This window comes from Mauremys mutica, chromosome 12, assembly GCF_020497125.1.
Source record: "Mauremys mutica isolate MM-2020 ecotype Southern chromosome 12, ASM2049712v1, whole genome shotgun sequence".
Classification (NCBI taxonomy): domain Eukaryota; kingdom Metazoa; phylum Chordata; order Testudines; family Geoemydidae; genus Mauremys; species Mauremys mutica.
Window position 1 is genome coordinate 65,762,406 of NC_059083.1, and position 26,171 is coordinate 65,788,576.

The window sequence follows — 26,171 nt, forward strand, 5'->3', positions numbered from 1 at the left end:
AGTAGTAATTAATTTTTTTTGTTCTACAAATAAAAGCACACAACTCATATTTTAATATCAGTAATCTTACCTTTCTGTTGCGATGGATGTGCCCTCCCTCCCCCACAATGGCAGCCACAGAGCTGAGGCTGGGAAGGAGGGAGGTCTCTCCCTCTCTCCCCAACCTCAGCAGCCTCCGAGCTGGGGCTGGGAAGGAGGGCTGTCTCTCTCTGGTATCCGCAGCCCTGGAGCTGGGGAAAGTTACCTGTTTCTCTGGCTGCTGCAGCCCTGCACATCCCAAATTCCTCCCCCACCGCTTCTTCTCACCCCATTGCCCCCTCCCCCTTTCCCCCCTCCCCCCAAGGATACCACCTCACCTTACATGTGCATCTTCTCCAGGGTCTAGGCACCTAATTAATGGAGCCACTAGTTAGGTGGGTGGCCCTTCATTCTCTCGTGTGCGGCTGCCCAGGTGCGAACCTTAGCGGGAACTATCTGCGGACCACCTGAATGGAGCTCGCGGACCACAGTTTGAGTACCTCTGTAGTAGAAGATAAAGCTACATCACACAAATCTAAAGTGCTGGCAATATTTTCTTGTATTTTTTAAAAACATGCTTGTTTTTGTGTTTGGCAGAATTCTTCCATTTATCTCTTCAATGAAGTTTTAAAATTGAGTTATTTAAGAGCACAGTATTATATATTATCATTTTTTTAAAAACCCAATATATTAACTTTAGAAAAGATGGCTTGTGGTGGTATAAATGACATCATGAAAAGGTTAGACTTAATTTTCTGTATTTCAAACAGTTGATCAAATGACAACAGCTGTGAAAGTATAATACCTTCCAGTGAACGGTTTGACAGGCAGCTTCTTCTGGTGCTGGCAAGGTCTCTCTATAGCAGGGGTCCCCAACACGGTGCGCATGGGTGCCATGGCACCTTCCGGGGCACCTAAGTGCGCCCGCATACTGGCTTGCGGACGAGTATCTGCCGAAATGCCGCCGACAAGCTGCGTCATCCAGAGGCATCGCCGCTGAAATGCTGCAGTTTTTTGGCAGTATTTCAGCGGCGATGCCTCTGGATGACACTGCTTGTCGGCGGCATTTCGGCGGTGATGCCTATTGACGTTGCCGCTTCTCGGCGGAATTTCAGCGGATGCTCATCCGCCACCATGGTCCTCCATGACTCGTTGTCTGGCGCATGCAAGACGAAAAAGGTTGGGGACCACTGCTCTATAGATTGGCCCTTGTGGCTGATTAAATGTATGGCGCAACAATGCTTCCATGTTCTAGTCAGCCTCCACTGTCCACAAACATTGCCATGTTGTATGAAGAAGAATGCTCTCTGGTATGCTTTCAGCCTAAGGTTTGCTAAAATAGTGTGCCTTTGTACATTGTTGGATGCTCTTTGCAAAATGTACCATCATTTCATATATGTGCCTGTTGGATCAAGGAAGGTGCTTTCAAGCTCTTGACATTTTATATGGTAGTTATGAGGTCTGCTGCAGTACATGAAGAATTAGCAAAGCTAATGTAGTCACTCACAGCAGCAGGCATTTTCCCACAATGCAGTAGCAAATCAGCATTGCTGCTTAGATGCTGCGGAAGACTGCTCTACTGAATAGTATGTTGAGAGTTTTTGAAGAGCTTGTTACAGTTTGTAGTCATTTTAAAAATACATTCTCCAAATAATTATTGCTGTATTTGATACCTAAAATGAAGTGTTCCATACCCATACCCTGAAGTGCAGATCTTGTACAGAATTTTGGAATTAAGCCATTTTCTAGATCCTTCATATGCCTTGCTTTAATTAATCTTAGTGGTGTAATTAAATGTTTCTCTTCCAAATGCCATGATTACTATGTTCATCTATTTTTTTGGAAGGATGTTAATTTTATTGTTTAAATGTTACTTTTTGTTACTAGTTTAAAAGATAGAGATATGTTGACATTCAAAATAAAAAGCACTTTTATGTTTTGTAAAATTATTATTATTAAGTAGTAGTATTAATTTGTGGAAATACTTTCATTCTAAAACAGAAGCATGATTGATCCCTCCATTCCCTTTTTTCTTATATGTTCTGCTAGGACTTTCATACTATAGGCAAACATTATTTGTAAAACCAAAATTAGGCAGCTGCTGCTATAGCTTATTTATTGAAAATGCTTGATGAAGAATTTATTTAAAGCAATCATTTTCATGTTGATTATTCTGTGCTGTTAATAGTTATATGTATCAAATATTGTTTGTCAAATGTATATGCACATACTTATAAATATCAGACGCTATGGTTTCTATATAGTGTTTACCCCTGAGAATATACTGCTTTTCCAAATCAAAAATCCGTCTTGCCATTTCACATTTTAAACAATGCAAATTTCAAACAACTATTGTTCTTTGGGAAAATCTAGAGGCTGGGGGGCATCTGATTTCTTGCCATCATGACCAATGTTTGGTTTAGTTCTGCCAAAGAAATTTCCTTTTGGAGTTCATCCACACTAGAAAAAAAATTCTGGTTTTGGTTTTTTGTTTTTAAACCACGTGGTAAAATCCGAGTGAGGACAAGACAGTGTGTCATTTTAACACATGAGCCGGTCAAGGTAGACAATAGGCTCTTCCTTAGTTACCATGTGTTAATTAGCATATGGTATCTCCACACCCCCTTCACCATACACACACTTTTTTCATAGCGAAGACGATGTCTTACCCCTTGTCTACACTGCCACTTTACAGTGCTGAAACTTTCTCACTCAGGTGTGAATAAACACCCCCCTGAGCGATTCAAGTTTCAGCGCTATAAAGTCACAGTGTACCAGCACTGGGAGCCACACTCCCAGCGCTGGGAGCTACTACCCTCGTAGGGGGTGGGTTTTTTACAGCTCTGGGAGAGCTCTTTCCCAGCACTGGTGCTGTGATTACACAGCCACGTTAAAGGGAGTTGCGGCAGCGCTTTAACGTTGGTAGTGGAGACATACTCTTAGGCCTTGTCTACACTGGAGGAGGAGGGGGGAAATCGATATAAGATATGCAATTTCAGCTACAAGAATAGCGTAGCTGAAGTTGACGTATCTTAGACTTAGAATCACTTACTTCACGTCCTCGCAGCGTGGGATCAACAGCCGCCGCTCCCCTGTCGACTTTTCTTCCGCCTCTCACTGAGCTGGAGTTCAGCAGTTGACGGGAGAGCGATTGGGGATCGATATATCATGTCTACACTACACGCGATAAATCGATCCCCGATAGAGCGATCGCTACCCGCCGATGTGGCGGGTAGTGTAGACGTACCCCTAGAATAGTTTCAAGAGTACTGAGTGAGCCAAGAGCCCTAATCTCTGCTCTGCCCCTGCATCATTTTGTGACCTTGGTCAAAGTCATTTAGAGCTTGATTTTCAGAGGAGTTAAGAACCTGCAGTTTCCACTGGAGTTCTGAGTACTCAGCCACCTGTGAAAATCAAGTTCTTAACCTTTCTGTGTCTGGTCCACATCTGTATAAAATGGGAATACTTTCCTCTCAGGGGTACTATAAGGGATTAGTTAATTTGTACAGAACTTTGAAATTAATAATATAGTACATGTTCTTTTGATCATCTCAATCACCAAAGCTAGGCAGCTTATCAGATCAGTTTGAAAAGACAAGCATTTAGATACAAGTTCTGAGTACAGGTAAGTCTTAAATGAGGTAGCCTTCTCAAAGGCAGGATGGCAGGTAGAAGTACTGTGACCTTTTTCATGTTCTCTGTATAGTACGTTTGATAGCTGCCTGTACAGTGTCTATTGTTAACAAGTAGAAGCTATGCTTTTTCTAACAGCAGTACTTCTGCAGAGAGCTTTCCTGAAATTCATTTCCTCAGGGACTACAGTCAAGTGAGAGAACCAATTTAATTCATACTGTACACTGTAAGCTTCTTAAAGGTCAGCTAGAATGCTAAAATCTACAGTAATGTAGTGAGATGCATTAAAATGAAAATATTTTGGATCATGTGGGAAACTTGATGAAACTAAAAATGATTTATGCTGTAAAAACAAAAGTATTTGCATACAAGTGATGAATGTGGGTTTTTTTATTCATATTTGAAGAGGCATTATTCTGTTTTTTCATAGCTTTCTCTTTCCCCATAAAATTTTCAGTTGCGGGATCTGAGAAGATGGTGTTGATTTTTAAAATGGATTTTTGCATTTTAGAAAAGGCGCAAGAGTTTTTTTCCTATATATTGAAATTTATTTAGAAATTATTTAGATTGTACGTTCTTTGTGGCAGGTACTGTCTTTTTATGTATTTGCACAGCAACAGAGGGGTCCTGGTCCATGACTGGGGCTACTTGGTGTTATGATAATATCTATATAGTCAGATTCTGGGATTGTCACTCTGTCTCTCTCTGAAACCTTATTGGATACGAGCTTGCCAAGCCAGTTTGTCGGTGCCTTATCAGTGAAGTGCATAGCCCTCAGACCACTATCAAATCTGGTCAGAGGGTAGTCGTCAGTGAACAACGTCTGTTTGCGTCAGTGTGATGTGTTAGAAAACAGCTACAAGCATGGTGAGGGTTCTTTCTGTTTAGAATGTCACTACATTGAATAATCACTGGTATTCGTGGTGTGTTACTATCTGGTTTTCAAGTTCTCAGCCATTTTCAGCCTTTTTTATACACAACTTTACAAGTTGCTCTCATGTGACAGCAGGGACTTTCAGCTGCTAGTACATAATAGTGAGGGGTGTATTGATGATTCCTATCACTTTTCAAACATATTAACTTATTTTACATATGCAAAAGCAGCACTTGGTCATTGAAAGTGCTCTCAAAACTCTTATGACACCTAAACACTGTTTACACTGTAGGGTTGCCAATGTAGGGTCGTCCTGTATTGTAAGAGGCATCCCTTATTTAAATGAAAAATTGCCTGTCCCGGACTAATTCAGTACAGGATGCCTTTTATCCTGTATTTTGTCCTCTGCCTGCTCCCTCCCCTTTTGTGGGCACATATACATGTGCTGAGGATGAAACAGCCAGAGTTCATTGGCCGCGTCTTCCATCATTAAAAAAATTCTGATTGGTTGGCCTGTACAATAGGAGGCAGGGCTGTAGGGGTTGTTGTCAGTCAGGAAGGCTCTGTATACAGCAGGCAAGGTAGCTGCTCTCAGCTGAGTCAGGAGGCAGCAGCACAGAATCCGGTTGCACGGGGAGCTGGGCTGAAGGGAAGTTGGGTTGAAGGGATGGGTCTACTGCATATTGGGACAGAGCAACAGCTGTCAGGGCAGATTTCTTGGTCCTAGTGCAGGCAGAGGGCTAAGCCCTCCCCTGACACATCCCATCTGTGCTGCCCCCCCTTTTCTCCTCCCCAGTCCCCAAAACCCTGGTCATTAGGGACATCTGAGATCTGTCCTGTATATTTAAATGCAGCGTTTTCAACTCTAGTTTACAATATGGATACATAGCAGACTTTCCAAGGATGGCTAAAATCAAAAGCCAAAACATAGGGGCTGATCATGGGCATGGGCTTGCTGTGAAGTGTGTAGGTTCTGTTTTAAGCAAACCATGATTTATCAGTTTAGTCAATGTTTTTCTGATTAACCAAAAGAAATTTCCTGCCTGTTCTGCAGAGGCGGCCCAATGACTTCACTGAATCAGTGCATTTCCCAGCTACAAGCCAAAACCTCTCCTTGGCTAATATCACTCTCTTGGTCTTACGCTGGTCCTCAGCATCCTATTCCCCCATCAAAGTGGAGGTCACAGCTATGGGCCCCTTCCTAGTAGACTTTACACTATTAAGAATTCTGTGCCAGTCATTGTTGGTGGAATCTGGTGCAGTTGGGTGAGTTTTGGCCTCATTACTTCAGGTAAGATTAGTACATGTGACATGTCAGATATAAATCTGGAGTACAGGATTTAGATGCACAGCAAGATTGGGATATGCTCAAATGGCTAATATAAATAAGTAAAAAGATTTGGTTAAAGACAGCCAGAAAACAAAGGCTTAGTATGTCCACATAATAAGCTTTTGGATCAATTTTGAAGTAGTTTTTTGTTTCCTGAATTATTAGATTAAAAATATGTAAAATTATTTGCAGGTCAAAGCATCATGGCTGTAAACAATGTGACGGTTATATATTTATGTGGAATCTCACCAAACGTTAGGAGAAGTGACTAAACTTAAGACAATGGGCTGATCAGACATACACAATGGCTTATATCTAGGGTTGGAAGGATTAGATTTTTCAGTAAATGTCAGTTTCACTGTACAAACACAAACTGATGAGAAAATATTGCAATTGATGATTATCAAAATTTACAGATAGGCAAAGTAGGAAAAATGTTTCTTGAAAACTTAGTTTGATTTAAGGAAATCTACTTTGTATATTTTGACGTGTGGTTGTGTTTTAATGGTTATTTTTTGAATCTGTGTTTACGATAATTAAATAATTGTCTGACTCGCTATAATTTCCACAACTATGAACATTTAAATCTATAAAAATCTGAAAAATGCTTAAAATAAACATAGCTACTATCCATTGAAATGGTTAAAAATATATATATATATATATTGAATTCGGCAAAGCCTGCTTATAATTCAAAGTCTAAATGAGTACTCTATGCCATTGCCCTCGCTAAAGAGAGGACTGTCTTATCAGCTGTACAGAAGAGAGATTTGTTATAGTAACTGTGAAATAAATGGCTCAAAGATTGGCAATGTGTATTTCCCACACAGAGGATACTGAGAATTTTTCATGATTTTGAGAATTTAGTATTATGCTTACTTAACTGGTATTTCTAGGGGGAAGTTTTTGGTTTAAATTTAGAAACTGGTAATCAAGGAGGAGATAAAAGTGGGGATAGCCGTAAAAACCACAAGTGAAACTGATTCAGTGATTTAAATGTAAAAGATTTGTGGAGAGCATTAAAGTTTAAGTACAAGGATTATTTATTTATGTACATTTATTTCTGAAGTATATAAGATACATTCAGATCTTTTCTGACTATCCTATGAACTACTCAGTACATTTATAGAAGCTAGTGCTCTTTCTATAGTGCTGTCATACTGTGCCTTGGTCTATCCATCTGATGCCCAGAAAATGTAAGATAACACAAACATTGGAGAATCAGTACTTCTCTTTCACAAGGCAATATCTTTATCACTCAAATTGAAGATACTCTTAGCAGGTTGATACTAATTCAACAAATCCATATTCACTTGTACTGCATGGAAAACATCTATTTTGTATCAACTCTGCAGTTTAAATAGAATATCTCTCCTATTGTAGTCAGCAAGGAAAAAAGGTCTCTGCTACTATTCATGATATGAAAAAAACTAATTTGGTATTGTCAATACATATATTGTTGATTATTATTCTTACAGCCATTCCCTTCTGTGTGCCTGCAAAATATCTTCAAAAGTGCAAAATATGATGTATGGCTTTTGTATAGAAAATAGGGTAGTGAATTTTAAACTTAATCCTATGACTAGAAATGGTTTTTGGACTACTATATTAGACTACTATTTAGAAAAATGTCCTTGACTTAGAACTATGCATAGAAAAACAACTGTTGATTTTGTAAAACATTGGATATGTTGTTATGAACTATGTGCTCTTAGTTATGAATTAGTAGAGTGATCGGCAAACTTGGCATTTTTGTATGAAAGTGCAAAAAAAAAATCCAGAGAAATGTGGTCTGCGTACGTAGAATACATGTAATTTATTCTTTCCAACCAAATGAAATAACTGAATAAATATGTCCTATTCATGTGTTTAAAACAGACCTCATAATTTAAAACATGTTCTCATTATGTATGCATGATCAGTTTCTAAACAAACTGCACATACATACACATGAATGCAGACACGTACAAGGTATGTGCAAGTACATCTTAAAATGGAATCCAGAGTTATTTATTTGGTAACTTAAAAAAAATAGAGAGCTGATTTATTCCCTTGAAATTGCTTTTCAGTGCACGCACACACACTCTCTCTCTCTCTCTCTCTCTCTCTCTCTCTCTCTCTCTCTCTCTCTCTCTCTCTCTTCGCTTCAGTGATAGCAGGTTATTTAACAGAATTCTGAAATTAGGTATTAAAGCAAAGCACCGCTGCATCTGTATCTTACTCTGACCATTATAGATAAAACAGTTGTAGAATAGTCTGAATAATCTTTGTCTTTGTAATTTAATTCCTTGGTTGTGGACAATAGTAAAGCAATTTTACTTTAAGCAACTTTATATTTGCTGTTTTATTTATTGTTTTAGGACAGCCTTACTTTACCAGGGATCTAGCTTTCACTTAAACTCATTTAAAAATCCAGGAAACTTTTCCGGTTACACACAGTTGTAGAGAGTTAAAGTGAAATGAATGTTTTGTCTGCATTTCCCAAGTATACATTCCTGAGTTATGTTTATATATTATATATATAATATACACACACACACCCCTCTACCCCACTATAACGCAACCCGATATAACACGGGTTCGCGTATAGTGCGGTAGCAGCAGGGCTTCGGTGGCGCTTCAAAGAGTCCAGGGCTCCGGCTGCTGCAGGGAGCCCTGGGCACTTTAAATCAGAGCTGGAGCCCTGCTGCTGCTACTCTGGGGCTGCGGCAGTGGGGCTCGCCGGCGATTTAAAGGGCTCGGGCTCCCCGCAGCGGCTGGAGCCTGGAGCTCTTTAAATCACCGCTGGAGCCCCTCCACCGCTACCCCAGGCCTGCGGCAGCGGGGCTTGCCGGCGATTTAAAGGGCCTGGGGCTCCAGCTGCTATGAGGAGTCCCAGGCCCTTAATATCACTACTGGAGCCCTGCCGCCGCTACCCCGGGGCGGCAGCAGCGGGGCTCGGGCGGCGCTTAAAAGGGTCCGGGGCTCCGGCTGCTGCGTGGAGCCCCAGGCCCTTTAAATCCCGCTAGAGCCCTGCCGCTGCTACCCCGGGGCTGTGGCAGCGGGACTCACTGGTGATTTAAAGGGCACGGGCTCCCTGGGCAGTGGCCAGAGCCCAGAGCTCTTTAAATCACCGCCAGAGCCCTGCCGCCCCTACCCCGATATAATGGGGTTTCAGCTATAACGTGGTAGGGATTTTTGGCTACCCATGACTGCGTTATAGCGGGGTAGAGGTGTGTGTGTGTGTGTGTGTGTGTATGTATATACATATATATGTGGGGTGTGTGTGTGTATATATATATATATATAAAAAAAAATATGAATTTCAGTGAATATTTAGGGCTCATTTTATCCTACAGTAGGAGATGAACACTGGTGGGCGCATGAGCATGCGCAGCTCATTTCCAAGATGCTGGGTGAAGGGCAGCATGTACATGAGGCAGAATTGAGTTTTTGATGTGCTCAGTTACAAAAATACATGAGACTATATTAACTGGTGTGTACATGGGCCTATGTTATGGTTTTGATCCAATTTATAAATTGTATTTAAGCATCATTTTATATTTTTAGCTATCGTTAGAGTTATTATATATATTTAAGCATGTATTAAAGTTTGAGGAGGCCACATTTTTTCTTTGAGTAGTGTCCCTGTGGTGCTTCACTATAGATGTATCTGTGTCCCTGCACCTCAGATCGGACATTTTAGGTAGCAGTGTCTGTTCAGTCTGCACATGCGCTTTCTCTGTCTCGTTTCTTGCCTCAAGGCTGTCTAGCACTGCACAGGCAAACCATCCTCAGTTTCTTCTCAACTGCTTTTGGCCTGCAACGGACCATTAGCAGAATCTGAGAGATGATTAATTTCTAAATTTCATTTTAGTTTACAGAATAGCTAGTAGGGTTTGTTATCTAGATTAATACTATTCCCTTTCCTTTTTCTTTTATTCTAAAACATTTTTTGTGGCTTTCGAAAACAGTTATTTCCGTCTCCTTACTGATTTTGTTATCTTCTCCCCTTGGGGGCGCGGAACGAACCCCAAGAAAGGGCATGCCCAGCTCCCCCGGGTTTAAATACTGTCTCTTTTGCAGAGAAGCTGTTCTGGTCAGTGACAGCCATTCATGCTGCAATTGCTGCTTAGGAGAATTCCATATACCACCAAAGTGTACTTTGTGTCTGAAATAGAAATAGAGGAAAAGAAAGAGATGTGAACTGAAGCTCAGATTCCTTGTGATGAAAAATGTACTTAGACCAGCCTCTGACCCAGGACTTCTCTGGAGCAACAATCCTTGATGTGACCATCAACATCCACAGGACATTAAACTCCAGTGTATTTAAAGAGGAAATCTTCTGATTCCTTTCATAAAACCTCAAAAAAGAGAGCTACAAGTCCCCAGACTGAAGAATTGACCAGGAAAAAGAGATTCATACAAAATGGGAAATGACTGCCTAGGAAGAAGTACTGCGGAAAGGGATCTGAGAGTCCTAGGGGATCACAAGCTAAATATGAGTCAACAGCGTAACGCTGTTGCAAAAAAAGCAAACATCATTCTGAGATGTATTAGCAGGCGTATTGTAAGCAAGACACAAGAAGTAAGTCTTCCACTCTACGCCGCGCTGGTTAGGCCTCAGCTGGAGTATTGTGTCCAGTTCTGAGTGCCTAATTTCAGGAAAGATGTGGACAAATTGGAGAAAGTCCAGAGAAGAGCAACAAAAATGATTAAAAGTCTAGAAAACAAGACCTATGAGGGAAGATTGAAAAAAATTGGGTTTGTTTAGTCTGGAGAAGAAGACTGAGAGGGGACATAACAGTTTTCAAGTACATAAAAGATTGTTACAAGGAGAAGGGAGAAAAATTGTTTTTAACCTCTGAGGATAGGACAAGAAGCAATGGGCTTAAATTGCAGCAAGGGCGGTTTAGGTTGGACATCATGAAAAACTTCCTGTCAGAGTGCCTAGGGAGGTGGTGGAATCTCCATCGTTGGGGATTTTTAACAGCAGGTTGGACAAACACCTGTCAGGGATGGTCTAGATAATACTTAGTCCTGACTTGAGTGCAGGGGACTGGACTAGATGACCTCTCGAGGTCCCTTCCAGTTCTGCGATTATATGCCTGGCAAAATCATCTACCTCTCTAGTGACTGAACCACGATGTGGTACCCACGAGGCGTCAGGCTCATCAAGTTCCAGTATTGGCAGTAAGCCTAAAGACCGGAGGGGCACAGGTTTAGAAGCATCAATACTGTCAGACAAGAGAAGCATTAGAGACCGGACTACCTCTTCTAAAATAGCACTGCGGGAGACAAGGAGAGCCTCGGTTCCGAGCACTTTCACCAGAGCGCCATCTTCTGGCCAATCATTGGACTACAGAAGACTACAGGTACCGCTGACTTCCTGGACACTGACGGGCCACTCTAGACTGACTCTATCGATACCAATTATCACCATGGTAACACAGGAATTCTGTTTCTCCAAGGACCTCTTGGCCTCAAATGCCGGAATCATCGCTACTTGGTATCAGCATCGTGGTACTGGCCCCATCTCAGTCTCCTGAATTCCCCACGGTACTAAGACACTCTCATCATGGGCCTCCTTATCTTCTCCACCTCTATTGAGCGAAGAAGAATAGGGCAATGATAACATATCTTCGGTCTCAGTTCAAAGCTCCCCAGGGCAATGTCAAGGGACCAGTCACCTAGAAACACTCACTTGCAGAGCCACAATGTCGCCATGACAGGCAAGGCCCGCCTACTTGGTATGAACAATGTTGGGTGCGATGACCTTTGCACCACCCCAGTGGCTGTATTGGGACCAATGGGCGGCATCTAGACACCAGTTCTCTAGGACTTCAAGTGTCTTACATAGTGATAGAGGAAAATGATCTCCCTCAGCTTCTCTTTCTAGACCCCATGATCCTCAAGAGGAGATCTTTGAGGAGTAGGAGGCACGACTTGATAAAGAAACTACTCCAGCAACAAAGATTTCATCATCCTATTCAGATGAAGCTGTGATGTCTCCTCCATCATCAATTGCAGACGACGTCAAATAATTCCAAGACCTCACCAAGAGAGTGGCAGACTTACTTTAGATCTCCCTCAAAGAAGTAAAGGAGTCACAACACAAACTGCTGGACATACTCCATAGGTCCTCATCAGCTCTTATAACACCCCTGATCAATGAGGCCCTACTAGACCCATATAAAATCATTTGGCAAACACTGGTCATGATAACGCTCACATGGAAAAGGGCAGACAAAAATATTATGCCCCCTCTAAAGATGTGGACTTTCTTTTTTTCCCCATCTATCACCAATTCCCCTGTGGTAGATGCTGTAATTGATCCTGGGAGACAGCACCACGCTAAATCAACACCCTATGACAAGGATTGGAAAAGACTGGGCTTATTGAGTAGGAAATCATACTCATCAGCAACCCTGCAGTTTAGGATGGTGAATTATCAGGCCCTGATGGCAAAATATAATCAATATCAGTTAGTGAAATTCAGTGCCTTTATTGAACATGTCTCAAATGATCAAAGAGAGCATTTCCAAGCCATCAGTGCTGGGGGCCAGCTTGTGGCAAGGACAGCACTATAAACCACATTAGATACTGCAGATACAGCTGCCCGCTCCATATCAACTGCGGTAGTAATGAGGAGAGCTTTGTGGCTTCACCTTTCAGGCCTCCAAAGAGAAGTCCAAATGACACTGGAAGACTCTTTGAGGGAAAAACATGCTTCACTCTACACACTTAAGGGCTCAAGAGGCCACATTACATTCCTTGGGGATCTACATGCCTGCACAGAAAATAAAGTACAGCAAATCACAGGCATCACCAAGATCTCGACTGGCCCAGTTCCCTCCACTCCAGAGACACCACAAACCCCAGAGGAAAAGGCAATAAATACAAAACCAAAAGCTAACAGCCCCCCCCCCACTTCAACTGTACATCCCTCAACATCGAAACATCAATTTTGAGACATTGGTCAAGGCCCCGAGCTCACACACTCACTATCAATTGTTGCAAAACTCGAGTTATCTACATCCTTTTGGACTCTGCCTTGTTTTTTTTCGATAAAACTGGAAAAAGATAACATCAGACAAGTGGGTACTGGAGATCGTCTCCAATGGTTATTGAATCCACTTTACCTCCCTCCCTCCTACACATCTTCCCTGCCCATCCCTCTTCAGAAACCCTTTTCATGAGTGCCTGTTACATCAGGACATAAATCATCTCCTAAACGTTGGTCATGTAGAACCAGTTCCAAATCAACACAGAGGGAAGGGTTTCTACGCCAAATACTTCCTTATACCCAAAAAGAACAGAGGAAGGAGATCCATTCTGGATCTGAAGTCACTAAACAAATACATAAAGGCACAAAGATTCAAGATGGTTACATTAGCAATAATAATTCCATCTCTAGACCAGGGAGACTGGTTCTTGACCTACAAGATGCTTATTTTCATATTGTAGTTCAACCAATCCCACAGGAGGTTTCTGAGTTTCACTTCGGGTCAAGACCATTTTCAATACAGGGTACTTCCATTTGACCAATCATCTGCACCAAGAGTGTTCTCAAAGGTCCTGTCTTCTCAGATTAGGAATCCTGATATATCTGTATCTAGATGGGTGTCTGCTTAAGGCAGAATCCTTCGATGAAGCCCTGTTAGCCACGCAAAAGACTACAGATGTATTCATGCAGGTGAGACTACAACTGACACTCAAAAATTGACTCTGACTCCAGTGTAACATCTAGAATTCATAGGAGCCTATCTAAATGTGGTGAAGGCAAAAGCCTTTCTCCCACTATACAAGTTCAGCACCCTAAGCATCTTAATCGATGCCATTCAGATCAGCCCCCAGACATTGGCCAGAAATTGCTTTCAGCTACTATTGGCGCACATGGCAGTAAACACCTTTATAATAAGTCACGTAAGGCTCCACACTCATTGCCTTCAGGCATGGCTCTAAACGGTATACACACCAAACAGAGACAGATTGAATAAACTGCTGTCAGTGCCCTCAATGGTCAAAGACTCTCTCAAATGGTGGAAAGATCCGCAGAATGTCTGCACAGGGATCCCCTTCACTCAGCCACCTCCAACATCGATACTGACAACAGACTCATCTTTACTGGGCTGGGGGGCTCATATAGACAATCACACAGTTCAAGGCAAATGGTTCCTCTTAGAATCAATACTACATATCAACCTGTTGTAGCTCAGAGTCAGGAATGATTGTTGACATTTCCTATCGTTGATCAAGAACAAATAAATAAAAGTCATGACAGACAACATAGCATGTACGTTCTACATAAGCCACCAGGGAAGAGTGAGATCACCATCCCTTTGCTCAGAGGCAGTGAAACTATGGAATTGGTGCATTTGGCACAGCATCATCATAGCAGCAGCCTTCCTGCTGGCTGTGCAGAATACCACAATGGACACTCTCAGCAGGACATTCTCGCAGGAGCATGAATGGGAAATGGACCCTGTTGTTCTCCACAATGTATTTTGGCACTGGAGAGTCCCAAAAATAGACTTATTTGCCAGGACCAGAAAAAAAAATGCTCCTAGTACTGCTCCAGAGCCGATCTGGGACATCATTTGCTACGAGATGCTTTCCTCTTTCATTGGAACACAGATCTCCTTTATGCCTTTCCTCCAATTCCTCTCATATTGAAGGTTCTGCTCAAGGTAAGAAAAGAAAGAACAAAAGTTATTCTCATAGTTCGCACATGGCCAACACAAACGTGGTTCTCATACCTTACTCAGTTAGCGATGTGCCCGCCAATTACTTTTCAGTCCCTTCCTCACCTCTCCTCTCAGAATGCTGGACAGATCCGCCATCCCAATTCACAGGCTCTCCGACTCAAGGTATGGTTCCTCAGTGGTTTGAAAACATGGAGAGTTCCTGTTCAGAGAATGTGAGGTGTTATTCCATAGCAGAAAAATAATAACTCGTCACATGTATATGCAGAAGTGGAAAAGATTCCAAATCTGGTGTGACTCAAAACATGTTACCCCCATATCCTCTCCCCTCCTGCTAGTAACTAGACTACATCCTAGATCTAAAAAAGTCAGGATTATCTCTGAGTTCAATAAAGGTACACCTCAGAGCCATAACAGCCTTTCATCATAAGATAGACGGCTACTCCAAATTTACTCATCCTACAATGAAACGATTCCTCAAGGGTATGGGAAACCTCTTACAAATCGGGCATCCTATACCAACGTGGGGCCTTAACTTGGTTTTCAAGTGCCTTACAAAGCCTCTTTTTGAACCCATGGCCTCGTGCTCAGTTATGCATCTGTCTATGAAAATGGCATTTCTGGTAGCCATCACCTCGGCTTGGAGAATCAGGGAAATAGAGTCTCTAATTGCACACCCACCCTTCACAATTTTTTTTAGGGATAAGATTACACTGACACCACATAAACCAACTTACTTACCTCCCAACCTTCTTTCGAAAGCCACACCGTGCCAAGAGAGAAGCAATATTACATAAACTCCATGTCAGGAAAGCTTCGGCATTCTATTTGGTTAGAACAATAATTTTCAGAAAATCTGCTAAACTATTTCTTTTGATTGCAGAGAGGTCTAAATGATCCTCAATCTCGAAACAGAGACTCTAGATGGATATCGAACTGCATTACCTATTGCTGTTGTACCTGCAATCTTCAACTTCTGTCTGGAGTTCAAACTCATTCCACAAGATCTGTTTCTACTTCATTAAAAACGTCCCCATCACAGAAATATGCAGAGCAGCAACTTGGGCTATTAGTGGGGCACATCTGCTCATACTTTTGTGGAACATTATGCAATCACCTAGGACTCAGCATCAGATGCTGTGTTTGGATCCACAGTATTATCATCAGTACTAAACTTAGCTCTGAAGTCCCACCCTTCCATAAGGGGCAATGTCGTACAGTCACCTACAGTGGAGCACTCATAGGGACACTTCGAAGAAGAGGTTACTCATCTTGTGCTGTAACTGTGGTTCTTTGAGATGTGTGTCCCTATGGGTTCTCCATGACCCGCCCTCCTCCCCTCTATTTTGGAGCTCTTAGTAAGTGTCTCTGCAGTAGAGAAGGAACTGAGGGTAGATGGTTTGTCCACGCAGTGCTAGATAGCCTCGAGGCAAGGCACAAACGGGGAGTGCACGTGCGGGTCAAAAGGACACTGCTACCTAAAATCTCTGATCTGAGATGCAGGGATATGGATACACCAACAGTAGAGTACCCATAGGAGGGCACATCTTGAAGAACCACAGTTACTGCACAAGGTGGGTAACCTCTTCATCTTGTAAAGTAATTTTGGTATTACCCTGTTTATTCCTATGTTTGTTACTTCAGGATTGTTGTTTAGGGAAAAGCACTGGTCAATTTTATACTATTATCCCTCCTAACAGAAACTTTGATAAAACTGTTTATTCCTAAAATAAATGTTGACATTTTGCTCCATAGAAGTTTCTTTATATATTTTGTATATAATTATTGTATATAGTTTACTTTGCATTTCTAAAAGAAAGATTAAATTTTATAATTTCTTTTACCCACTCATTTTGAAGAAATTATCTTTAATTCTTCCTTGGATTAAACTGATATTTTTCATTTTATACAGTGCCAGAACCTATTAAGACCAGTTTAAGCCAGCCCCAGCCTGCCGGTACCGGTACCAGTACTTCCACCAGCACTATTACCAACAGCAGCAATGGCAAGCGTGCATCTGCTAATGGGCAGCAGCCAGCTGCATCCCGTTACCTGCCTCGTGAGGTGCCTCCACGCTTCCGCCAGCAAGAACAGAAGCAGCTCTTAAAGAGAGGTCAACCACTGCCTACCGGGACTCTGACCGGCGCAAGCCCACCACAAGGTACTGGACAAGCAGGGGCAAGTCCTCCTCCACAGCCAGGAGCAGGTGGACAGCATCATCCCAGTAAGACCCAAACCCAAACAGGTAAGACGTTCACATCTACTGGGGACACTGCAGACTCATTCTCTGTGTAATTATGCCTTTTACCTTTGGTAACTAAAGTGACTATGATCAAAACTACTCTAAGAAATGCCAAGTATTATTTGTGGCAATGACAGTGTTGTAAGTTGAAGATGTGCAATTTCTTTCTTCCTTAGAGAACATGAAAGAAGATGCATTAGCAATTTTATGGTTCAGGACTCAAATTCAGAAATGTTTATATATGCCAAAATTTAAAAAACCTTTTGTTCAGCAATCATTATCAACTATTTTCCTGTTCTCAGTATGATGAATCTTACTGAAAATCTTACTATGAGAGAGGAAAGGGAGATATGAAATGTGAATCTTAAAATATATTATTTTTTGTTTGTATCACTGGTAAAAATCTTCGTCATGTGAATAGATTTCTGTTTCTGCAGGAATCAGGGCCTCATTGTGCTAGATGTTTTATGCACAGCCTAAGATTCTTGCACAGGCAACCTTAATTTGGGAATTTCCTATATGTTGAGTGCTTGACTTTGCAACCATAATGTTCTTTAAGATAGCTTTTGCGTGTAGGTTAAAAACAGGTAAATTTCACATTTGCTGTACTGCAGTTTTTTGGTACATTCACTTGCTCTTGTGCTTCCTGATAAGCCACATGGAAAGAAACAAAAATCATAGGAAAACTAAATGAATACCTTGGACCTTCCTGCAAAGTCACGATTTTCACTTCAGATGGAAGCATGAAGGGTACCTACCTTCCTAACTATTGGGACTAGTTTGTGAGAGGTTGGTCTCTCATCCACCTTCCCTCTTCTCTTTCTTCGTCCGCTCCAGCTACTGGTGAGGACGTAAGAGGCAATTTTGCTTCTCCCTTCCCACTCCCTGTTAGAGATTCTGTAAATCTCATTCACACAGTGGTGATCCATTAGTTCAGAGTCTCTGATGGATACCTGTCACTCTGTTTTCCACTATGCCTGTTACATATATATTTATCAGGCAAAGCAGGGTGCATTCTTGTGTGAGGTATTTGTCTTACCCTGAAAAGGTAAGCAGAGTGGGACAGACCTGGTCCCCACTTGAAAGTTAGGTCATCCTAGCTACATTGCTCAGGACTGTGAAAAACTGTATGCCCTGTGCAACGTAGGCCTGGTCCACACTGGGGGGCAGTGTCGAGGTAAGATACGCAACTTCAGCTACGGGAATACCGACTTACCTCCTGTCCTCACCGCTCGGGATCGACGTCCGCGGCTCCCCTGTCGACTCCGCTACCGCCACTCGCTCCGGTGGAGTTCCTGAGTCGACGGGAGCGCGTTCGGGGATCGATATATCGCGTCTAGATGAGACGTGATATATCGATCCCCGCAAAATCGATCGCTACCCGCCGATTCGGCGGGTAGTCTGGACGTACCCGTAGTTAGGATAACCTAACCCCTCTGTAGACACATCTAGATTGATGGAACAATTATTCCATCGACCTAGCTACTGCCTCTCAGAGAGGTGGATACACCTACATCAACAGAAATACCCCTTTCGTTGATTTAGGAAACATCTATGCTAGAGCAGCATAGCTCCAGTGCCATATCTGTGCAGCTGTTGTATAGACATACCCTCCCAGTGTTGTCAACATTTGATATATTTTCATGAATGTTACTATTGCGGTCTGATTTAATTTTGCCCAAACTGCCTGTGGTTTCCCCTTTTGGATGCTCAAGGCCATTTTGCTGTAACTGTGGCTGCTGCCTGCAGTACAGTAGTACTCCTACACATACTGAGCATGGCAGAGCCCTGGAGCAGACAGAGCAGAACAGTATTGCCAGCTCTCATGGTCTTATTGCAAGCCTGACAACATTTGGTATTTTCCTTAAACTCTGAGCTTCTGGGGGTATTTAATCAGATTAGAATCTCAACCTTTATTTTTAAAAAAGGAATACATTTCTAGTTCTTATGGTTGTAAAATTAGGACCTGCCCCCTCCCTGCTCGGCCCCACCATCACACCCCTCTTCAACCCCCCAGGGGTCACTATATTACTGCACACAGCAGTACCAAAAATTAAAATACTGAAAATGGATGCCCCCCTCCAGCCACCAACTCACCGCTCGCCTCCTTACCCCCGTCCCAAGTATAAAGCCTCGCCACCACTGCCCGCCCGCTCAGCTCGTCATCCCCCCATGAAATAAGGGGAGGGGAAAGGGGGGCAGTGTGAAGGGATTGGATGTGACTGTCCAACAAACAAACACAGGGAGCCGGGGGGGGGAGGGGGGAGGAGGGGGAATGTCGCTGGACCAAGGAGGGGGGCAGCAGTCTGGGCAGGGCAGGTGCAAAACACACACACTCTCTCTCTCTCTTCTCCCCCCCCCCCCCGGGATTTCCTGGCTGCACACAGACAGTTCAACCCCCACCCACCCCCCGCGATCATTACGGAGGCCTCCCTGGGACGAACCAGCGCTGTGCCGTCCTGCCCCCAACCGAAGAGGGGGTCTCAGTCCAGGCCCCCCTGCCCCTGAGCTGCGGCTTGAGCCCAGGCCAGGCGCCCTTCCCCTCGCTCGGCACTTACTGGCTCTGCCTCAGCAGGCCCCAGAAGTGACGCACCCGCTGTATGCCAGGCGGGGGGGAGCAGGAGACGGAGACACATGCAGTTCTGGGTGTTAGGGTGGTTGGAGCGCGGTGCGCGTGGGGCTGTGAGGCGGGGGCCCCCCGGGCAGGGGGCAAACCCAGCAGCCGCACCCTGCTGCTTGCCCACGGGCCACACAGTGAGCCCATGCGGGCCGCATGCGGCCCAGAGGCCGCATGTTGTGCAGGCCTGAACCGGAGAGAGAGGACAGGTGCTGGAGCCTGCCAGGGGGCAGTGTGGCTCTTGGGGGCTAAAGGAGCCTATCAAAGTGGGAATCAAAGGAACAAGGCAGACTGGGGTCTGGGGAGCCTCAGCCTGTATTTAGTTAAATTTTTACTCTGTAATTGTCACACCCATATTTGGGGAAGGCGGGGGGAATTAGATTAAAACCTGATTTATTCTTTTCAAAAAATCTCATGTTTTTTGCGGGGGGAGGGTCCCTACTCAAGATTTTTGAACTCTTAGGCTATGGTCATGTCATGCAAGTTGTTTGACTGTGAAAGCACCAAACTTCTTAACCGTACTTTTTGTTGCAAATTAATTATGAAAATCAATTAACTTAAGGTTTTTGACAGAAATCTTTTAGACAGGAGACTAAGTTGTTGAGGTATTTCTTTCCAAAGTACCTTGTGGTTGTATTGAAAAAGATATCAGAGGCAACTATCATATGTTAGACCACAGGAAATGGTAAATGCTACAAGATTTATGCAGTTGCTCTTGTCCAATATCAAACTAAAAAGAACAAACTCAGAGTAGCTAGGAGTCAGAAAGTACTGTACTCAGAACAAAGCAGACACGGTTGAATTTCTGGGGTAGTTTCACAGTTATATACTTGAGAAGAAATAACTCAATTATTTTTGTCTTGTTTTTGTTTTGTTCATTCTCTGTCCTAAGATGATGATGATCCAGAAATACAAAAATAAGGAATTCAGTCACTCCTTAGCAAATATGAATTTATCCTGAGTAATCTGGAAGTCTTTGAATTTGAAGTCTGTTTGAAGTTTTATTGATGCTCACATTGCTAAAATACCATTTTGAGATAAGTTTTCAATATTTTTTTTGCTGTTTAGGTTTGAAAACTGAATAGATCAGTTAGTTTTCACAGTTCTTTTTTTCTTCTTTTCACTTTTGCTGTTGATATGGAGGTGCTTGTGAATTGTCAGATTACATCATCATTTCACATCAAATAAGTTTTTGTTGTTTGATTTTTCTTCTGTTATAATGAAAAAGAGGATCAAAGAAAACTTCAGAAACACAGTAGGAGTTATTTAGGAATTGTCACAACAGATATAGTTAGTACACATTTGTTTTTCTTCTGCCAACCGACATGGGCCAGATTCTTTCACTTACTATATGGCCTGCAGAAGTCATAGCTACCTCTCTCATGAAAGACACATTTTTACCTGCTTATGCAATATACACCCGTGGCTAGTTGGAAAGACATGTCTTCCATAATTACAATCTCTCATGTTCAAAGTTAGGCTTGTTTCATAACCGTATTGTGCTATGGATGGGATGTTTTTTATTTGGTTTTCTAGAATGTGTTAGTACAAGTCTAAACTCATTTAAGAAAACAATACAATTGTCCAGTGCCAACTGAGACTTTTCCAAGCCGTATGGCCAAACACTACTTAATACTCACCTCTACCCAACATCCTTGAGGAGGCCACTTAGGGATCTGGAGCAAAAAAATTGGTCCTGCTAGTGAAGGCAGGGGGCTGGACTAGATGACCTTTCAAGGTCCCTTCCAGTTCTAGGAGATTGGTATATCTCCAATTATTATCTTTATTACCTATCCTCTTCATACTTAGAAAAAGCCTGGAAAAACATGAGCCTTGCAGCGTTCTCTATAAGTTGTCATATCTCCTTTCTGGAAGTCCAAAGAGAGAGATTATTTCCAGAATCAAGTCATCTCACCAAGAATGCCATTCTTTTTGGGTTGTCATAGACACTGTGCAGCTGGATAGGCTGTAAAGAAAATACAGTCTATCCACATAGCGTAAAGAAATCAAAGGTAATTAGTTCTTCCTCACTTTGTGGAAGGTACTCCCCTCCCCCAAAAAACATGCAGAAGATCACTATAAATTACAATATAACCTACAGAAGAATTTTGCATACAGTATTGTGAGGCTCTCTAGCAAGCCTTGAACCAGAGACTCCCTGACTAATAGGTCTCCTGAGGTATCTGGATTTTATAGTTTCTTGTACCTCAGTTTCCCATTTGTTAGTCTGCTGCACCAGTGCTTCCAGCAGGATTTATTAATGTAGTTATTTCAGTGTTAGTAGCAAGGCAGTCATCAACTTTCTACATAGGTGTGTGCATTTACTTATTTGCCCTTTTCCTCATTTTCTGTGAAGGCTAAAAAGAGAGACAGAACACTGTAGCAATTAACCCCCCCCCCCCCCAAAAAAAAAAAAAAAGGGCAAGCAGAGCTACCTTTCCCACTTCTTTCATAGCACATTCACTCTGTGGCATGTAAAACAAGGGAACCCACAACAGTAAAGAGAACTGCTGCAATATTATACAGTTAGAGAAATCAGGGTGCAGAACAGTTAGGGTCAAAATGAAAACATTAAACTACACCTAGAAATCCAGTTAGCAGATTCTGGAGCACAGTTAGTAGAATGCCTCTCTCTCCAGTTATCTTGGCCAAGCTAGATGCTTGGGAACTGTTCTGCCTTTTTAGTGATGTCATCCCCTGCATATAAGGAGCTTGCTGAAATCTCAGAGCTCATTTGTTTTTCTCCACCAGGTGGAGCATCAGTACCTTTGCTAAGTGAGATCATCAGGTTGAATATAAGAGAAAATGCAACAACAAAGTTAGGTGACATTTTCAAACTTGTTAGATGATTTTATGATCTCATCAGAAATCTGCTGGACTAATTGCATTGCGGTCTGCACTGATGGAGCCATAGCAATGACCAGAAAGCGTTCTGGTGTTGTGCAAAAATTAAAAGCTGTTGCATCTCGTGCTATTTGGACACACTGCTTTTTACTCCAAGAGGCGCTTGCTGCAAAAGATATCGAACCAGGTAGTCACAGTGTTCTGAATACAGTGGTAACTCTTGTAAATTTTATTAAAGCCAGAGCAACAAACTCCCTGTGTTTTGCTGCACTCTGTGAGGAGGTGGGTACAGAGCACCATTCCTTGCTCATGCATACAGAGATGAGATGGCTATCTCGAGGCAGAATGCTTGCCCGTATATTTAATCTCAATGAAGAGTTATGTACTTTCTTAGTTGATAAGAAAACGGAGTTTGCCAAAGTGCTGAAAGATGACCTTTGGCTAGCAAAACTGCTGGATTACCTTGCAGATGTATTCAGTTAAATGAATAAGCTGAATAAAACTGTGCAAGGTGGGAAAACTAATTTTATTGCCCAGCATGAAAGAATGGAGGCATTCAAAAGAAAACTACAACCTGGAAAGTTTGTGTCTGTGGGGGCGTGTAGTGAGGCGGCCTGGCTCCCGACGGCCCCAGAGAGGGAGGAACTGGAACAGCCACCTCAGTGGGCGGAGCCATTGCCACCTGTTCCCGCCCCCCGGAAGTCAAGGGGCGGGACAGGAAGTATAAAAGCCCGGCCTCAGCGCTCAGTTGGAGCCCAGCGGCCGGAGAGGACAGATGTTCCTGATCGGGCTCCTGCTGGACCGAGCTTCCCTCGAGCCAGGTACCCTGACGCGGACGGACCGAGCCTCCCTCGAGCCAGGTATCCTGACGTAGACCGACCGAGCCTCCCTCGAGCCAGGTACCCCGAGGTGGACTGGCCGAGCCTGCCCCGAGCCCGGTACCCCGAGGAGCGGCCCGAGCGGCCCCCTGACCCGAGTCCGGAGGAGCAGCCCGACCTAGACCGCCTTCAGCACGCCGAGGAGCCCATGGTGTGGGACCCCGCTGCCGAGCCCAGCGACGAGCAGGTACCCGAGGAGGGGGAGATGGAGTGTAGCCCGGGGGTAGCCGAACCCTGTCCGGCTGAGGGCACTGACGTGCCCATGTCAGTGTGTTGCGGCCAGGATCCCCACTGACTGCAGCGGATCCATGCCGCTGCTAGGGCCCCGGACTGGGACACAGTGGAGTGGGTGGGCCTGTGTCCCCCCTGCCACCCCACTCACGGGTGGCAGACTCCCCCTCCTACCAGCGTTCAGGCAGAGAAGCCTGCACTTACCTGCTGTGGCTCAGCGCCTGCTACAAGGACCTGAGCCCCTGTATTGTTGTGACTGCTCAGCTCCTGGTATAAGGACCTGAGCCCTGAACTGTACCTGGTGTTGCTCAGCCCTGCCCGAGGGCCTGAGCCCCTTTGAACTATTGTGGTTGCCCCGCCCTGACCTAGGGCTTGGGCTTCGGACTGGGTTACTGCTCAGCTCCTGAGGCAAGGACCTGAGCTCTGAGACTATTATTACTGCTCAGCTCCTGAGGCAAGGACCTGAGCCCTGAGACTATTATTACTGCTCAGCTCCTGAGGCAAGGACCTGAGCTCTGAGACTACTATTACTGCTCAGCTCCTGCGGTAAGGACCTGAGCCCTAAAACCTCGTACTAAGTGTTTGGTGCCCCGCCCTGACTGAGGGCCTGGGCTTGCTAGTGCCCCTGTGTGTTCAGCTCCTGCTGAGAGGATCTGAGCTCAGAACTGCTGTGTTACTGCCCCGCCCTGATTGAGGGCCTGGGCGTAGCTTATTAACTTTGTTGTTGCTCAGCCTGCAGGAAGGATCTGAGCCCCCTGGACTCTTGTGTGCTGCCCCGCCCTGAGCTAGGGCTTGGGCCTACTGACTTTGTGATTGCTCAGCTCCGGCTACAAGGACCGGAACTTAGAACTGATCGGTTGCACCGCCCTGACTGAGGGCCGGGGCCCATTGACTTTATTGGTGCTCAGCCTGCAGGAAGGATCTGAGCCTAGAACTAGTGTTTGCTGCCCCGCCCTGACTGAGGGCTGGGGCTCATTGCAGTAACCGTGTGCCTTTTGTACAGCCCCTGCCTGAGGGGCAGAACCCCGAGACCTTCAGAACCCGGAGACTGATTTGGGCCATGTAGTGAGGCGGCCTGGCTCCCGACGGCCCCTGAGAGGGCACGGCCCCAACACCGGACTATTACAGGGCACTACTGATATGTCTGAGCTCTTGCATTCTTTCATTCAGAAAAGAAACATTGGCATAATTAAACCTCAGATAGCAGCGCATCTATCTGGTCTGCTTAACAAATTTAATGCTCATTTTCCCAAACTCATCAAGCTGCTACACATATATGGACTACAAACCCCTTTAGTGAGAACATTGATGCTAAACTTCCATTCAATGTCACATCAAAATTGTTAGAAGAGCTCATTGACTTTTTGTCAGACAGGTCCCTCAGAACCAGGTTCAAAGAAATGCCACTGGAGACATTTTGGTGTGAGTGTTCCAATGAATACATCCCTGCTTCTTCTGCAGCACTGAAAGTTTGATCTTCTTTAGTATCACCTACTTGTGCAAAGCTGTATTTTCAGCCATGACACACATGAAAACAAAGTACCGAACCAGGATGAACATTGACCATGACATGCGCATGTGCTTGTCAAAGATACCCCCATGTCTTGACAGAATTGTTGATCAGCACCAACAAGTTTGACACTGAGAAAATAAAATTAATATTCAATTTTTCTGAACCTATATTGTCCTTTTTAATATATTTTATATATATATGTGTGTGTGTGTGTTTAATTGTAAAACAATCCATTTAATACAGCTTTTAATCTAGTGGATGTGCAGAAAAAATATTGTGGCATAGGTAGGCCTTGGAGTTTTTATAGCATTTTGAGGGGGGCTTCAGAAAGAAAAAGGTTAAAAAGTCCTGTAGTAGATGACCTCAGCAAGCACTTCTCCCAGGACTAGGAATGGGAGCTGAATCCCCAAATCCTCAATCAAATGTTTCAAATCTGGGGAGATCCCAGAAGTAGACCTTTTTGGTATGATGACTAATAAGAAATGCAAACACTTTTGCTTTGTGGGAGGGGGAGGTCCAGGGTCCTTTCTTTCGGAGAGATGCATTCCTAGTTCCATGGACAAAGAGTCCTTCTATATGTTTTCCCCCAGCACCCCTGATGGTGAAAGTGATCAACAAGATCAAACACAACAAAGCCAGGATTATATCAATAGTCCCAATGTGGCCCAGACGGATATGGTACCCTTACTTGATTCACCTAGCTATCTGTCAGAAGATCAGCCTTCCATTGATTCCTCATCTTCTTTCCCAAGACTTCGGCCGTACTCTTCATCCCAACTTGGTCACTTCATCTCAAAGCTGTGCTCTTTGATGGTTCATGCAACTACAGTTGTCCTCTGTTTTTAAGGAGGTTAAAAAGGTATTAAACTGTAGGAATGATTCCACTAGATCCATTTACCTTCACAAGTGGAGCCCATGGTGTGTCCAGAGAAGTGTTCCTCCTGCCCACTTTTCCCTCTTGATCATCCTGGATTACCTCCTAGGACTGAAGAACACAGGTTTATCTGTGACCTCTGTCAAGGTCCATTTGGCTGTTATAACAGCCTTTCATTCAGCTGTTGAAGGAGTCTCAGTCTTCACCCATCTTACAAATGCAATATTTCTGAGAGGACTCTTTCCACAACTTAAGGAACCCACCCCTGTTTGGGATTTGAAATTACTTCTTAGATGCCTGATTGGGACCTCCCTTTGAGCCAAGGACTACCTCTTCCCTCGTTGATTTATCTCAGAAGATAGTCTTTTTGGTGGCTATCACCTCTGTTCATAGTATTGGTGAAATAGGAGTTCTAATGGCAGATCCTTCATTT

At 43.7% G+C, this 26,171-nt stretch overlaps 1 protein-coding gene across 10 annotated transcripts in view; it reads left to right on the top strand.

Moving 5' to 3' along the window:
- TNRC6C (trinucleotide repeat containing adaptor 6C) overlaps nucleotides 1-26,171 on the top strand; it is a 310,753-nt gene that overhangs the window by 81,088 nt on the left and 203,494 nt on the right. For all 10 annotated transcript variants that reach the window (XM_044983142.1, XM_044983146.1, XM_044983143.1 and 7 more), the window contains exon 4: nucleotides 16,452-16,784. In XM_044983142.1, the coding sequence (XP_044839077.1) occupies nucleotides 16,452-16,784 (333 nt within the window). The remainder of the gene's footprint in view (nucleotides 1-16,451; nucleotides 16,785-26,171) is intronic.